Source organism: Macrobrachium nipponense, chromosome 7, assembly GCF_015104395.2.
Source record: "Macrobrachium nipponense isolate FS-2020 chromosome 7, ASM1510439v2, whole genome shotgun sequence".
Taxonomy (NCBI): domain Eukaryota; kingdom Metazoa; phylum Arthropoda; class Malacostraca; order Decapoda; family Palaemonidae; genus Macrobrachium; species Macrobrachium nipponense.
This window is the reverse complement of record NC_061109.1, coordinates 114,997,145-115,015,040: the sequence shown is the minus strand read 5'-3', so window position 1 is coordinate 115,015,040 and position 17,896 is coordinate 114,997,145. Positions and strand designations below refer to the sequence as shown.

The window sequence follows — 17,896 nt, the reverse complement described above, 5'->3', positions numbered from 1 at the left end:
TTCTAGCATTTGGAAGAAGACTGCTGCGGAAAGAAGAGTATCTCACAGTAGGCGATTAACCTGGAATAGAGAAGAAACGGACGGGAACTTCCAGTTTGGCTTGAACTATCGTCTTCGGTATTCTGTTCACCATTGAAGCTTTCCTTTGGGAAGACTTCTCCTTCACTCTCTTGACTAGAGAACGAAGGCGGTCGATCTCCAATCCTTATTCTCATTCCTCGAGAGGAAAGAATTTAGGATGGAGGTCGTGTACAGAAAACCTACAAATATACTACGTATATTACCCTCGCGACATGATTCTTTTAACAGTTGAATTGTCCGGGGGTAGGCGCATACCGTAGTTAACTCTACGGTTTGTGACCGAGACGAATTGTATCTTAATTGAACTGCAACTCGGGGTTGCCTGCAACCTCCCAGCAGTTATCAGTTTCGATTTTAGATACTTGGTATTGTCATGACAACACCAAATCAGCTTTTGTATTTACCGAAATCCGTTTCGGTTAAATATAATTGCTCGAGCGTATTCTTTATGCTCGATGGTTCTAGCCGAACGCATTCCTTCGTGGAATAATGGATTACCTGGCAACTCAGGATGACGAGTCACCGAGAGCTACTGCGTATTGAACTGCCTGATAGCTGGCTCAGTATCAGATAGGTCTCGGAGGATGACGGTCGGTTACGTCTCTCTCTCCCCTGGTTTGATTGACTACCGAACCGTATCTCTGCCCAACAATCATGGACTTAGGTCTCTGATTAACGGGGATTCTCGCAATAATGAAGGACCATCTACTGCTGTGACGCTCGATTTCATCGCCTTCGACATTGCGAGAATTTTCAACAGAGATATCTCTTGGACTCTTTCATCTTCTGTTTACCGCAAACGGTAACAGAAGTCTGTACTAGTCACCCGCTGCATCGCACCGCGATAATGCGAATGATTTTTTGCAGACATCTGAGTTTGTCTTCAAAATATCTCGTATTCGTAGGTGTGCAATTATTCATTGCTCGCCCCGAATTAACAGATATGTCAGAAGACATCGCCTACTCTCCGACCTGACAGCTCTACTTCCAAATGTTCAGCCCATGAGAAGCAGTTCTTCAGGCAGTATTTCCCTGTCTTCATTACTGAAAAGCGCTCCGCTTTTATTTGCAACTACGATCCTCACCGGACAGGAATGAATAATAGCGGTTAGCGTTCTCAGTCTTTGTAGCACAGGTTCAGAATCTTGAGAATCCTTCTCTCGGTTCAGCTGTGAAGACGTAGGTTGCATTTTCTGTACCACCTTCGTCTTCAACGACACATAGTGTTGTTTCTCCTTAGCCGAGAATCAACTATACTATGAGATATCTTGCCATCAGGGACCTCGGTCTCTAGAAGGCAATTGACTTTCGCCTGTTGGGCACATGCCTTAAGAGTCATCACCTTGCCTTCTGGCATCGGTGACGAACAAATTATTTGTTTAGTCTCTTGGCATAACCCTTTTAAGGCGAAGGTCACGTGACTTGCTCGGGTGCTTGGACAACTTGCCTCCTACCGAACGCAGTCAGTCGGCAGCTGTCAGAGCGCCCAAGTCTGTTACGAACTTCGCTGTGGACTTAGTTCGGTTGTTCCATAACAGTCTTTTCTTCGTCCTAACGGCTTGTCACAGTACCCATACCATCGACACCCACCATTGAGTGTCGGTGTCCTATCACTACCGAGAAGAACAACTTCGCTGCAGACGGATAGACCAGTATGGGTACAGACATCACCGAAGTCGAGAAGAGGGATAGGTCATACGACCATTCCCTTCTTTTCCTCTGAGGTGAATTGCATGACTTTTCCTGCGAAGTCAAGCATCCAGGGGATGGGGATTCGTGACGCTCGATTTCGTACCGAATTCGTAGCGAAGACTCTGAACCCTTCGGTTCCTGACGATTCGGTTAGAGTCCTTCACAATCCCCTCCCTAATGGACTTCACCGCCTTCGATGCGAAGGAGATTGCTGCTTTGTCCTGTGAAAGCGCGACCGCGCTTTCTGAAGAAACTCGACATCCCAGGCTGAGTGTTGAAGACTCTTCGTCAGCACCAAGATGACCTAGAAGTACACTCCCTCGAGTTACACAAGAACTTCTCCGTGGCGCAGGTACTGAAGGCAGGGTCTGGTACAACCAGACCACTGGCACCTCCTTCTACCTTTTGGATATTGCCCACAGGTCCTTGGATCGTTTTTCCTTGGGACCCGTGGTGGCTGCTCAACACGTTGTGTAGCTAACCCAGACCCTAGCAGGCTGAACAGCATCGAGTCCTGGTGTGACTGTAAGAATAGATAAGTGAATGAGAGAGTGACTGGCTTCTCTTCCTATCTTTTTCTCCCCCTCTACCTGTGGTAGAGGGATACGGTCATCACCTTGCTGGATAAGGACGAGATGCCGGTGAGCTACTCGCAGAGCCCCATCCTATCCCTTTCACTAGGGATGGGAGCGAATATCCACCACTTCCTCCTACAAGGGGGGGGAAGTGGATGCCAACAAGAGACAAACCATAACTTTATGTTGCCTCTTGCAAATAGGAACTTGTTCTTGTTTGCTGGTACGAAAGAGATACGCTTGCCTCTCCTCTTAGTACTTGGTCCAGAGGTCTGACCATTGACCTGCGGTGCACACCCCGATCAATCGGACAGAGGCTTGGATCCCTCCCTCGCTCTTACGACCAGGGAGGCATTCCAAGGTTGGGCGAACACCAGTCTGTTCACAAAAGACTCAGATTCCTCCCACCAAGAAGTGAGTCTTCCTATTGTAAAAGGACCGAAGGTTTGTATGCCGTGTCGGAACAAATGACAATTTGTCCAAAATTGCATTTTTCCTAAATATACAAACCTGAGGTCCTTTTACACATATCCCCACCTCAATGCCACCCTCACTCTGCAGTTTTTGCTTGGGCCAAAAGCAAAAAGTGATTGTTTACCTCTCCAGTCGCGCGCTGCGCGCCTGTCGGACAAGCAGTTAACTTACCGAACCCCTTGTTCGAAAGCTTACGACCTATCCAGCTGCCGCTAGTACCTTCCTATTGTAAAAGGACCTCAGGTTTGTATAGTTAGGAAAAATGCAATTTTGGACAAATTGTCATTTTATGGTGCAAAAATTTACTAATTTTTAAGTATTGATTAATACTATATTCGAAAGTTTTATGAGGGTTAACATGTATTAACGTGCACATTGAGTACCAAACAAATGATAAGTACAGTGGTACCTTGACATATGAAATTAATCCGTTCCAAGGCGGCCTTCGTAACCTGAGCTTTTTCGTATCTTGAACCGCATTTGGCATGTAAATTGCCTAATTCGTTCCAAGCCCTCCAAAAACACCCCAGTAAATTTTATAATAAAGCTAAATTGACCAATAAACTATGAAATACAACAATTTGGACCATTCAATACCTAACTTAATACGTACTACTAATATGTACTACATAGTACCTGTAAATAAAGTGTATTAGTATACATGGTATACAAGAAATACTGTACGTACATATGTATGTATGTATAGTAAAATGTTGAACCTTACCTTTCGAGTGAGGCTATCTCCGAAAGTGGCGACAGAGGAGGAGGACAAACGGCAGAAAACTGTTAGTACGTACGTACACTTAACTTTACAAAACACATTAAAAAAATGTCAGGAAACATAGACTAAACTTTACGAAACACATAAACAAAACCGCAAACACTTAACTTTACCAAAAACTTTAAAGTGTTTTTTTTCTTTTTTTATTTTTACATTTTTTTTACTTTTCTATACTTTAGCAATTTTTTTTGGGTTTTTTTTTTTTTACAAAATTTCAATTTCTTCACCACTTTCAAACTTTCTGTTTTTTTTCGTAGTATCAATTGGATCTTCATTTTTGCTTACTCCTACTAAAGGCCTCTTTAAAAAATAACTGTCAAAGGAAGATTGCTTCTGCCTACTTTTTTCACAATGTTCCTGAAACGACTCAGGCAAACGTCATCGAACTGTGCAAGCATGCGACCTGTGCAAGCCCTTTCGGGTTGTTTCTTTTCTACAAATGATTGCTCCTATGAAAAGCAGCTAGAGCATCCTTAATTTCTGCCGTTGTCGTAGGGTCGTCCTCCTCATCGCCACTGCTAAAGAACTCTTCTTGAACGACGTTTATGTTGCATGGCCTCCAACTCCTTCAGGTCATCCATCTTAAGCTCCTCTTGGTGCTCCTTGAGAAAGGTCATTGATGTCGTCCTTGTCGGACAACCACCCCATGGACTTGCTGAGTGCAACGATCTCGTCAAGATGTGGTTGCGAAACAGTTTCAGGATCGTCAACTGTTTCTGAATCTGGACCACCTTCACCCACGTCGAATCCCTCGAAGTCTCGGGCGGATACGGCATCAGGCCAGAGTTTCCTCCACGAAGAATTCAAGGTTCCCCTCGAAACCTCCTGCCAAGCTTGATCGATGAGTCGGATGCATATGACGATGCCGAAATGCTCCTTCCAAAATTCATGCAAGGTGAGGTTTGTGGTATCGGTGATGTCGAAACATCTCTTGAAAAGATGTTTCGTATACAGTTTTCTTAAAGTAAAGTTTGATATCACTTGCTGGTCCATGGCTGGAGGAGAGGGGTGGTGTTAAGCGGAGATAAAAAACCTTGATAAAAGAATACTCCGCTAGGATATCTTCCTCGAGGCCAGGAGGGGTGAGCAGGGTCATTGTCAACAACAGCAGACATTTCAGAGGGAGGCACTTCTCTTCCAGGAATTTCTTCACTGGTCCGGGCCGAAACACAGATTTACCCACTCGGTGAACAAAAGTCTTGTTATCCACAGGCTTCGCATTAGCCCTCCACATCACTGGAAGCTTCTCCTTTAGGACTATGTGGGCCTTGAAGGCTCGAGGAGTCTCCAAATGATACACAAATAGGGGCTTCACCTTGCAATCCCCATTGGCGTTCGAACAAAGTGCGAGCGTGAGCCTGTCTTTCATAGGCTTATGCCCGGGTAGCTTTTTCTCTTCCTCCGTGATGTACGTCCGACGAGGCATTTTTTTTTTCCAAAAAAGGCCAGTCTCATCACAGTTGAAGACTTGCTGAGAACTGTAGCCCTCTTTGAGAGTCATCTCGTCGAACGTCTTTTTAAAGGCTTCGGCCGCTTTCGTGTCCAAGCTGGCTGCCCCCCCACGTCGCTCCACCGAATGGATGCTAGTCTGTTTCCAGAATTTTTCAAACCACCCATGAGAAGCATTGAAGTCTTGGGTTGGCGTCTATGTCCCTTCTCCTCAGTCGTCTTCGGCCTGGGCAATCAAATTGCCGAAAATAGCACTGGCCTTGTGGCAGATTGCTGTTTCGGTTATCGTATTGCCAGCGATTTCTTTGTCTTTTATCCAGACAAAAAGCAACCTCTCCATCTCGTCGTGCACGTGGCTCCTCTTGCTAGACAAAATAGTCATGCCCTTGGAAGGTGTAGCTGCTTTGATATCTTCCTTCTGCTTAAGGATGCTGCCTATCGTCGATGGATTTCGTCTGTATTCCTTAGCAATCACACTCAGCCGCATGCCAGCTTCATATTTTTTAATGATCTCCATCTTTGTCTCCATAGAAAGCATCCTCTTATTTCCGTGTGAACTTCAGCCAACCTTTTATTGGGACCCATGACTATGTATATACTGTACTAATTAAGTTATGTAGTATACGTATGTACTAAGTTCTCACACAACATGAATAAAGTAGTACGACAAGGAAATCACTAACGAATTTTTACGTTAATAAACGAAATTGTATAGAACGAACGAATTTTGCGTGCATACACAAAAACCGATGCTGCTTCGGAGTGACCGAAGAACGCTGCTACGTAGATGCACGATGGGAGAGATGCTGACCAATAGGAGAGCAGGATCTTATGGCGGTGACAAGCATCAGGAACCAATGGGAGAGCGGGAGGATGGTGGCGAGTCTACTCATTTGGCGGTGTGCGAGTTTTAAAATTGTTTATAGGTGGTCCGGGCAAATCACGGGACTTTACAGCAACAACCTTTCGTAACCTGAACTGTTTTCGTTTGTCGAGCCAAAAAAATCTTCATATTTGCTTCCGATTCCTTGAATTAGACGAGTTCTTAAGCCAACAAGTACTGAGAGATCTGTAATCCCATAGTTATAATAATGCGGCTGAGAAAGATTTTTTATATGCTTATGTGCAAAATATTAAGGGGGCCGGCCGGCTAATGCCCTTTTTTTTAAGGACAGGACTTTGATATTCATACCACTTAATAAGGTGACTTGGGACATCTCCAAACCGCATATGATTTTCGCCTCTGACCTTCGGTTTTGTGACGCCAGGGCAATTTATCCGAAAATAACCATTCTCAAATTCTATCTCCTCCCTTGATATTTAATATTAAGACTTGGGATTACTACCATATATTAGAACCTGATGTAGACCTCCAATCGCATGGAGAGTTTTTTTCTAAAAGTAATTTTTTTTGCAAGATATGAATTTTTCAATATGGTAAAAAATAAACCCTATAAATCAGGAGAAAAAAATTTATAAAAAAAATACGAAACAAAAATTGGAAAAAAGGGCTCTATTTGATTGTTCTATAATGTCTTTCTGAGTTATATACCAAATTCCAATGTTATAGCTTTAAAACTAAGTGAGAAGATAGATTTTGAAGGTCAATAAGTATAGTTTTGAGATACGGGCGTTCAAAGTTTTCCTTCGTATTTCTATAAAGACAATGTTAATAAATAATGGTTATTATGAATGTATATTTCTTTTTTTGTGTTATTAATAAACCAAAACTATTTTATTTATCATAGTAATTTAATCATAAATGAATGATCCCTTTGCTCATATATCACAGCCTGGGGCACTGCTTGAGGCAAGATGGGGCACTCCTTCCTACGCAATTCTCTCTCCCCTTCACTAACTCTGCTTATTACACCGAATTTTCTTCTTCGTGTGTTAACGAGATGTTTTCCTTGTATTTTCCTGTTTGGCATGATGAAATTCTTGCCCGGAACAAAGATAAACAAACGTAAATGCAAGAGAATGCCAAGAGGTGAAACTCGAAGGCGTACCCTTTTTTTACAAAGACAATTTAATAAATCATGATTATTATGAATTTCATATTCCATTTTGGGTTTTAAAACACCAAAACTTTGTTATTTATCATAATGAAGATCTCTTTGCTCAAAGATCGTAGCCTTGGTGCACAGTGTGACGTGTGCTGCGTCAGCAGACGGGGGCGTTACTAAGCAACCCTCCCCTCTCTTTTCACTAACTACGCATATATTATGATATTCTGTAATAATACTTGAGCGATTTTTCTTCGTTCTGTATGTTAGCGAGATGTTTTCCTTGTCTTTTCTCATTGGCATGATGAAATTCTTGCTGAAACATACATAAACATACTTAAAAGCAGGCGTATGTCAGAGGTGAAATGGAACGTGTAGACTACTCGAAGTCTGTGATCGCACTAAATGGACTTAGTCGCTTAGCCTGGTCTCCTTCTCGACTCGGGAATGTCTACAGATGCCATTTCTCCCAATTTCTTTGACAATAATTATCAAAATTTACGATAATAGAGGAAATATTGCATTTTCTTGTACGGATCAATGTTTTAGGCTTATTGAGTTACGTTAACTAATTACCCTGTAACTACGAAAGTAAGAGGAATTTTGACGAAATATTTCGTATACGTATTCTCAATTGCCATATGAAGCTCCACGAATTTTTTCATGACTGTATTTTTCGCCCTATACCTCCATATAAAGGGGTTCCGGCCGGCCCCCTTAACCCTCTTACGCTGACTGGACGTATTTTACGTCAACATTTTTTGTCTCCCGTGTGCCGACTGGACGTATTTTACGTCCACTTACAAAAGTTTTTTTTTAAATTCGCGGAAAATACTTATAGGCCTACCAGCCTAAAACTTTTGAATCACGCGCCTTGGGGGATGCTGGGAGTTCACGGATCAAGGTGTTGTTTTGTTTACAATCGTTACGCAGGCGCGCAAGCGCGAATTTCTTTCTTGCCGCACTAAAAAGTATCTGTGACACATCTCGGAAATTATTTCGTCACTTTGACATAATTTTTGTACCATTGTAAATTAGCCGTTACATGAAGTATTATATATGAAAATGTGCGCATTTTTATGTAGAATACAACAATAAAATACTCATGATTGTAGCTTTTATCAGTTTTGAGATATTTTCATATAAATAACGGTAATTGCCAAAATTTCAACCTTCGGTCAACTTTGACACTACCGAAATGGTTGAAAAACGCAATTGTAAGCTAAAACGCTTATATTTTAGTAATATTCAATCATTTACCTTAATTTTGCAACTAATTGGAAGTCTCTAGCACAATATTTCGATTTATGGTGAATTTATGAAAAAACTTTTGTTCCAATACGTAATACAAACCCTCGGTCCTTTAACAATAGGAAGGTAACTAGCGGCAGCTGGGGACGGTCGTAAGCTTCGAACAAGGGGAGAACGGTAGTTAACTGCTTGTCCGATCGTGCGCGCGCCCGCGCGCCGAGGAGGGGTGAAGAATCACTTTTGCTTTCGGCCGCGGGTGTGAAGGACGTGTTCGTCATCGCTCTCTGCCCGCTTCATCGTGTATGCTTTGTTTATATTGTGTTTCTACTAATGGTTTGGTTTGACTTGAAAATGAAACTGTAAGTACACTGTTTTCATTTTCATTACTTAATTATGAATCAACATGGAGCTATCGCCGTAGAGACGGCGATTTCCGCTCTTTTCTGATTTGAACCCTTGAATTATGTCTCGGTGCCGAGGGCGGGCGCACTCGCGCCGAGTCATGTATTTTGGGCGAAAGTGTGTAATTGAAAGATGTAAGTACTCTTTTTCATTATATTTTTGCCCTGTGCGTTCGTTGCCGAGAGCTTGATTGCGCTCGGCAAGAGCCTCTTATTTTGTATGAATAGAATGCAATGAAAGTGGATTCGCAATGCAGTTTTCTTTTCATTTTCATTTATTAATTGCATCAAATTTAATTTTGGATCAATTTCCGCTCTTACCCGGGAATTAATCCTTACGATTTATTGCTGTGAAAGTGAAAATAGCAAGTGCAGTATTGTTCATTTTCATATATATTTATGATGATCATCATATTATGATCAAGTTTCCGCTCTTACCGGGAATTGATTTTTCCCTCTTTAAGTTCTATGAAGTGAATCGCAAGTGCAGTATTCTGTTTTTTCATTTTCATATTACTTTTCACTGCTGTGCGGGGGTAGGGGAAGCGAAGGTCTGCCAGGAAGTCGTCGGAAAGCTCTCCCGCGACTCCCTTGGTATCCGATTCTTCGTCTTCTTTCCTGCCCCCCCGCTCAGCTTCCTCGTATTTTGTTTTGGGGTCTTCCTTCCGTTCGGGGTGGGGGCATGTCTCCCCCCCCCGTGCGTGAGGGAACCCCTCTTACTAATCTGTCTGTGCTACCCCGCAGGTGCTACAGCCGTGGGAGACGACCTTGGACAGGTATGGACCACTGCGGCTGCAGGGCGTGCCTAGCATCCACGATCTGCTGCAGAGTCTAGCGAGGTCTGGGGCGGTGACCTTGGAGTGGTCTCCAACTACAACCTTCACGGCCGCTTATGCTGCTTCCCCCCCGCTGGTCTACACTCCCCATGCTGTGTCGGTGACGCCGTCTGCCGCTTCAAGGGCCGGTCGCCCGCCACCGTACCGAGGAGGGGTATGCCGCCGCCGCCTGTGTTTTCTTCGTGTTGCCTGCCCCAGACTTCCGCTGTTCCAGCAGCTCGCCCCTGGACCGGCCGCCAGTACCACGCTGGCTGCCGATGATTCTACGAGGCGATGGCTGGGCCTGCCGTACCTGTCGCTGATGTGGTTCCCGCTACTGGCTTGGCTGTCCCTTCTGTGTTTACCGCTGCCGCTGTTCCTGCCGCTCCTGAGCTGGTTGCTGTTCCTGTCGCTCCTGGTTCCTGCGCCTGTCCATGCTGGTCCTGCCCATGGTGTGTCTTCCCCAGTCCCAGGTCCTTCCGGACAGGTGCAGTCGGGCCGTGTTGCTTCGGCAATAGGCCCGACTCCGGCCTGGATGGAGGACCTGACGACTGTCCTGCGTGAGCTGACGAAGAAGAGGAAGGTGTCATCTTCGTCTTCGTCTGTTGCTGCCTCTTTCCCCTGCGGACATTCTTAACGGCCCATAAGCCGAAGAAGAAGAAGGCTGCCTCCCCCCCCCCCTAAGAAGTCTCCTTCGGGAACTTCTAAGGGCCCGTCCCACCTCGGTGGGACGGGGGGTCCTTCTGCTGGTCCTCCCTGCTCCTTCGGGAGCGGGGCCCGTCTCCCCTTCCGTAAGGAAGAGATAGACGGGGACCAGAGGAGTATCGGTTAGCTCTTTGGTACTTCCTCGCCTGGTGCTAGCGGCGATGCCGCTACGCCAGGTTCCGGCTCGGTCTCTCGTTCGCGGGAGATCCCGAGTGTACGCTCTCCTCGGGAGACCGTTGCAGCCAAAGTTTCGGCGCCAGAGTTCGCTCGGCGCCAAGACCACGGCACGGAGCAGAAGGCTGGCGAGAACCGCTCAGGTGACTCTCGCCAGGCCAGCGGCCGCTCTCGCAGCGACCAGCTGGTAACCGGGTTTTGTTATTCCCCTAAGAAGACTCCTTCGGGAACTTCGAAGGGCTCGTCACATTCCGGTGTGACGGGGGGGTTCTTCTGCTGGTCCTCCTGTTCCTTCGGGAACGGTGGGGCCCGTCTCCCCTTCTGAGAAGAAGAAGAAGACGGGGACCCAAGGGTTGTGCTGGCTACCCGTCTCGGTACAAGCCCCCTCGCCTGGTCTTGGCAGCTCTGCTGCTAAGCCAGGTACCGGGCTCGGTTTCTCGTCCGCGAGAAGTTCCGAGTACGATCTCCTTCGGGTGACCGTGCAGCCAAGTTAAGACGCCTGAGTTCGCTCAGCGTCATGACCGAGGCACGGAGCAGAAGACTGTCGAGAGCGCTCAGGTGACTCTCGCCAGGCCAGCGGCCGCTCTCGCAGCGACCAGCCGGTACCTCTCGGGTGGACGTGACGGTCTCTGACCGGCCACGGGTTGAGGCTGGGAAGAGGTTTTTTCCCCCAGGTCCCCTCGACCGACGGTACCAGCCTCGGCTTGGTACCCCAGCGGTTGTTTGACGTGCCGCGAGGACGCTCACCGGTCTCACGGCGAAAGCGAGCTCTGCAGGTCACCTGACCGCCGCTCCCACAGGGACCGGGCGGATACGGTGACCAGCAGCAGCTCGTCTGACGCACGGGACCGGGGTCGACGTGCTCAGTCGAGCCGCTCGCCACAGGTGAGCGGCACGGCCAGGCCTGCAGATCGATCCCCACCGCGGGTTGGTGATCGGCTGCAGCCCCCCACAACGTACGCTGGTCCTGCCAGCGAGCGGGGGGGGAGCGTCAGGTCTGTCTCTCCACTACCTTCAACTTCCTCGGGCTACACCGGGAAAGAGCGAGGTAGCTAGGAGTGATCGTGAGAGGTGCGCCGCTCACGATCCCGTCACGGACGCCGCACGTGCCACGTATGGTCTTTAGGACCAACCAGGCGTACGCGCAAGTGATTGGAGGCGACCGTCAGGGGGAGAGGGGGTAGCGTCAGTTCTGTCTCTCCTTCTCCGATACCTTCAACGTGCCTCGGCATACGCCGGAAGAGCTAGGTATATAGGAGTGATCGTGAGAGATGCGCCGCTCACGATCCCGTCACGACGCCGCACGTGCCAGGTTGGTCTTAGGACCAACCAGGACGTACGCGCAAGTGATTGGAGGCAACCGTCAGGGATCTGTTGCTGGTCCTTCTTCTGAAGGAGGAGGGTCCTGGGAGCTGCTCTTGTTGGAGGGACTGGACGGTCCTACTCCTCAAGACGCTGTAACTTCCGAGATTCAGAGTAACTTTACCCAGGTTATTGCACTGATTCGTCAGCACAACGACCGGGGGGAAGGATCGCCGCTCCCACCAGCAGAGCCTATGTCTCTGCTCGAGTCGTTTTGGGGCCCGAGAGGGAACCCAAACCGACGGTGGGTATGCCGCGATCGGAGCTTACCGATTCTGTCTTGAACCAGAGTCTCTCGTCTCCGGACAAGAAGGCTCTCTCAGTTCTGGCCGGTCGATCAAGCTACTTCCACCTCCTCTACTGCGACAGCGGCGTTTCTACGTGTCTTCGGACACCGTATTTAAATACTCCTTCGGTCCTCCTGAGAGGTTTCGACCTCGACGAGGACTGGAATGAGTCGGAGGACGGTATCGGCTCTCTCCTGTCAGGTGTCGATCAGCCCCACCCAGACGACGTTCACAGTGGCGGCAGACCCTTACCTACAGTGAGAGTTCGTAACCCTCCTCGGGAAAAAACGTTTACTCCTGACGATACGTTTTCCCAGACTGAGAGGCCATCGCCGCAAGGCGATGGCTGCTCCTACTCTTCTCCAACTGCTAGTTCCACTGGGAAGGCGAGCGAGTATCCAATTCCTCCCCCATTCCCTCTCTCCTTACGGCTACGAGGGAAAGGGGAAGGATCCTACAGAGATTTCTCTGTAGGATCCCACGTTGGGGACTGCGCTACCAGGGGGGACCTTCGGGTCCTACCTGACGTAAGCCCCGGTCGTTGAGGAGGGATCCTGCCCCATTCTCGATTTCTACGGGAATCGAGAGGACCACCAGCCGATATCGTTTGACGAATTCGGTGGGGGTTTCGCAGACTGCTTAGAATTCTACGGAATTTCTAGCGCATTCAGAGTGTTTAGAGTTTCTTACGATCTCCAAACACTTAGGCGAGACCACGGTCCAAAGTGAGCGAGACGAGAATCCCCGATATGTTACACGATAATCGGGAACCTCGCCTATGCTCGAATTCCTGGAATTTCTAGCATTAGGAAGAAGACTGCTGCTGAAAGAAGACTATCTCACAGTAGGCGACCAACCTGGAATAGAGAAGAACGGACGGGAATATCCAGTTTGGCTGGAACTATCGTCTTAGTATTCTGTTCACCATTGAAGCTTTCCTTCGAGGAAGACTTCTCCTTCACTCTCTTTAATAGAGAACGAAGGTGGTCGATCTCCAATCCTATTTTTGTTTTCTTGAAGGAAAGATTTAGGATGGAGATCGTTGTTCAGAATCCTACAAATATACTACGTATATTAACCTCGCGACATGATTCTGCTAAGCAGTTGAATGGTCCGAGGGGTAGGCGCATATCCTGGTTATTCTACGGATTGCGACTTAGACGAAAAGTATTCTAATTGACTGCACCCGGGTTGCCTGCAACCTCCCAGGAGTTTCCAGTTTCAATAATTTTATACTTATGGTGTTGTCACAACAACACCATTTTAGCTTTTATATTTACCGAAATTCGTTTCGCTTAAATATAATTGCTCGAGCATATCTTTTATGCTCGGTGGTTCTAGCCGAACGCATTCCTTCGTGGAAAGGATTATTTGGCAACTCAGGATGACGAGTCAAGCGACAGCTACTGCGTATTGAATTGCCCGAGGCATTTCAGTATCAGCTGCCGCTTTGAGATAGACGGTTGTTTATGTCTTTCTCAGCTGCTTTGATTGAATAACAACCGTATCTCTGCCCAACAATCACGGACTTAAGTCTCTGATTAACGGGGATTCTCGCATACATGAATGACCATCTACTGCTGAGAAACGCTAGTATTCATCGTCTTCGGTATTGCGAGAATTTTAAACAGAGATATCTATTCGACTCTCATCTTTCTGTTTACCGCACGGTAACAGAATTCTGTAATAGTCTCTTGCTGCATCGTATCCCGATAATGCGAATGATTTTTGCGGAATCTGAGTTTGTCCTCAAAATATCTTGTATTCGGAGGTGTACAATTGTTCATTGTTCACGCCCCGGATTAGCAGATGTTATTGAAAGACATCGCCTACTCCCACACCTGCCAGCTCTACTTCCAAACGTTCAGCCCATGAGAAGCAGTTCTTCAAGCGGCTCTCCCCCTGTGTTTCATTACTGAAGAACGCCCCGCTTTCATTGCACAACGGACAGCAATGAAATGGCGGTTAGCGTTTTCAGTCATTTGTAAGCACAGGTTTAGAATCTTGAGATTCCTTCTCTCGATTCAGCTGGAAGACGTAGGTTGCATTCAGTTGCCTACCTTCGTCTTCAACGTCACATAGTGTTGTTTTCTCCTTAAGCTGAGATTCAACGTCTATGAGATTTTCTTGCCATCAGGGACCTCGGTCTTTTGAAGGCAATTGACTTTCGCCTTTTGAGCTTATGCATTAAGAGAATCATCGCCGCGCCGTCCGGCATCGGTGACTAACAAATATTTTATTTGTTTGGTCTCTCAGCATAACTCTTTAAACGGGCGAAGGTCACGTGACTTACCCGGATGCTTGGACAACTTGCCTCTACTGATTCCGAACCAGTCAGTCGGCAGCTGTCAGAGCGTCCGAGTCAGTTACGAACTATGCTGTGGACTTAGTTCGGTTGTTCCAGAGCAATCATTACTTCGTCTTAATAGCTTGTCAGTATGAGTACTGTACATAACCAAAATCGAGAAGAGGGATAGGTCATACGACTATTCCCTTCTTTTCGTCTTAGGTAACTGCATGACTTCTCTTGAGAAGTCAAGCACAAAGGGATGGGGATTTGTGACGCTCGATTTCGTACCGATCTTCGTAGCGAAGACTCAGAAACCCTTCGGTAACTGACGATTGGTTCGAGTCCTTCACAATACCCTCCCTAATGGACGTCACCGCCTCCGATACGAAGGCTATGCTGCTTTGTCCTGTGAAGGTGCGACGGAGCTGTCTGAAGAAACTCGACACCCAGGATGAGTGTGGACGCCTCTTCATCATTCTCTCGCGTTCCGCAAGAACTTCTCCGTGGCGCAGGTAATGAAGGCAGGCGCCTGGTCCAACCGGACCGCATGCACCCTCCTTCTACCTTCAGGATATTGCCCACAGTTCCTTGGATCTTTTTCCTTGGGAACCGTGGTGGTTGCTCAACACGTGTAGTTAACCCAGACCCTCGCAGGCTGAACAGCATCGAGTCCTGGTGTGACCGTAAGAATGGATGAGGAATGAGAGTGTGACTGGCTCCTCTTCCCATCTTTTTCTTCCCTCTACCTTTGGGTAGAGGGACACGGTCGTCACCCTGCTGGGTAAGGACGAGATGCAGGTGAGCTACTCAATAGAGCACCATCCTATCCCTTTCAGTAGGGATAGGAGTAAATATCCACCACTTCCTCCAACAAGGGGGAGGAAGTGGATGCCAAATTGAGACAAACCCATCATTTTATGATTGTCTCTTGCAAACAGGAACAAGTTCTTGCTTGCTGGTACGAAGAGATACGCTTGCCTCTCTCTTAGTACTTGGCCCAGAGGTCTGACCATTGATCCTGCGGTGCACACCCCGATCAATCGGACAGAGGTTTGGATCCCTCCCTTGCTCTTACGACCAGGGAGGCACTCCAGGGTTGGACGAACACCAGTCTGTTCACCAAAAAGACTCAGATTCCTCCCACCAAGAAGTGAGTCTTCCTATTGTTAAAGGACCGAGGGTTTGTATTACGTATCGGAACAAATGACAATTTGTCGAAAATTGCATTTTTCCTAACTATACAAACCTGAGGTCCTTTACATATAGTCCCACCTCATGCCACCCCTCACTCTGCAACTTTTTGCATGGGCCTAAAGCAAAAGTGATTCTTCACCTCTCGGGCGCGCGGGCGCGCGCACGATCGGACAAGCAGTTAACTACCGTTCTCCCCTTGTTTGAAGCTTACGACCGTCCCAGCTGCCGCTAGTTACCTTCCTATTGTTAAAGGACCTCAGGTTTGTATAGTTAGGAAAAATGCAATTTTCGACAAATTGTCATTTTCCTTACGTCCGCGCGGTAACTCTTCCGAAAAAAATCATACATGCGATTGTGGTAATGTTTGCACCATTTTAAAATTAGCCGTTATATAAAGTTTTATATATGGAAATGTGCGCAATTTCATGCACAATACAACTAAAAACAAGCCATGGTTGTAGCTTTTATCAGTTTTGAGATATTTTCATATAAATAACGATAATTGCCAAAATTTTCAACCTTCAGTCAACTTTGACTCTACCGAAATGGTCGAAAAACGCAATTGTAAGCTAAAAACGCTTATATTCTAGTAACATTCAAGCATTTACCTTCATTTTGCAACAAATTGGAAGTCTCTAACACAATATTTCGATTTATGGTGAATTTATGAAAAAAATAACATTTTCTTTATGTCCGCGCTGTAACTCTTCCGAAAAAATCATAGTCCGATTGTGGTAATGTTTGCACCATTTTAAATTAGCCGTTACGTAAAGTTTTATATATGAAAATGTGTGCAATTTCATGTAGAATACAACAAAAAATAATTGAAGGTTGTAGCTTTTCTCATTTTTGAAATATTTGCATATAAATCACAATAAATAGAAAAAAACCACGTTCGGTCAACTTTGACTCTACCGAAATGGTCGAAAAACGCAATTGTAAGCTAAAACTCTTACAGTCTAGTAATATTCAGTCATTTATCTTCATCTTGAAACAAATTCGAAGTCTAGCAAAATATTTAGATTTATGGTGAATTAAAAAAAAAATCTTTCCTTCCCTCTGCGCGCAGATTCTCCGTCACAAATCTCCGAAATACGTACGTCGGATTCTCGGAATATTTGCTCCGTTTCATATTAGGCATTTCATAGAGTTTTATATATGAAAATGTGCACAATTTTATGCAGAATAAAACAAAAAATATTTGAAGGTTGTAGCTTTTCTTATTTCCGAAATAATTGCATATAAGAAATATATATATAAAAAAATTCGACATTCGGTCAACTTTAACTCGTCAGATATGGTCGAAAACTGCAATTGTAAGCTAATACTCTTACAGTATAGTAATATTCAATCATTTTTCTTCATTTTGAAAAAAATTGGAAGTCTCTAGGACAATATTTAGATTTATGGTGAATTTTTGAAAAAAATATTTGTTTTACGTCCGCGCGTTACAAATTCATGCATTATAACGGAAAAAAAGTAACTTGTTACCTTTAAACCGTTTTGCGCACAGCGCGATTTGGAATACAATTATATATGAAATTTCGTTTTTGCGCTATCATATATCGCATTATTTATATATGATAATGATAATTTTTTTCATTTCTGATGGTTGCATACTAATCTTCAGGCAATGAGAAAAAAAGGAGCCAAAAATGAATTCTTAATCTTGAAAACTAAGCGCGCTGTGATTTTTTGAAAAAAATATTTTTTCCGCTTCCGCTCTCACTCCGAAACCCTCCGGCACACGGGAGACAATTTTTTATTTACCGCTCCGGCGTAAGAGGGTTAAGAGTAGGGAAATTTATGATTTATGCTTTTTCTTTAATGTGTTTATAAATGGGGTGCATTTTTCCATCAGTAATTTTTTTATTTTTTGTTTTTCCAGATGGCAAGAGTATTTTACCATAAACCTCAGTTTGCCATTCTTGATGAATGCACCAGTGCTGTTAGTGTTGATGTAGAAGACAATATGTATCAGTATTGCCGTGAGGTTGGAATCACTTTGTTCACAGTATCACACAGGAAAAGTTTATGGAAACACCATGAGGTAGGTTATACTTTTTGGTTTAAAGTTTAAATAGCTTTTAAACAAATGCATTTTTGTATCACTTATATGGCTGTAATTTGATTATAGATTCATTCAAACAAAAAAAACAAAAAAAGCATTGCAGAAACAGATGAAGATAAGCACTGAAACAACACTTGCTACATAGTTGAAGTGACATGAAAGATTGAATTTTTATATGAAGAACAGTGTTACTCTGGAAACAAACAAAAACCTTGGAAACAGGATTAAATAGGGTGATATTTCAGCATCCAGTAAGTCTAGATAAAGAGTACATACCGGATTATTCAA

The 17,896-nt window shown here is 45.4% G+C and overlaps 2 protein-coding genes across 2 annotated transcripts in view; one reads left to right on the top strand and one right to left on the bottom strand.

Moving 5' to 3' along the window:
* The window catches only part of LOC135217425 (ATP-binding cassette sub-family D member 3-like), a gene marked incomplete at its 3' end in the record, with an annotated part of 110,201 nt that extends 92,614 nt beyond the window's left edge, over positions 1 to 17,587 (top strand). The window contains 1 exon segment of the mRNA XM_064253286.1: positions 17,426 to 17,587. Within this exon segment, the coding sequence (XP_064109356.1) occupies positions 17,426 to 17,587 (162 nt within the window).
* LOC135217158 (ATP-binding cassette sub-family D member 3-like) overlaps positions 1 to 17,896 on the bottom strand; it is a gene marked incomplete in the record, with an annotated part of 176,909 nt that overhangs the window by 120,278 nt on the left and 38,735 nt on the right.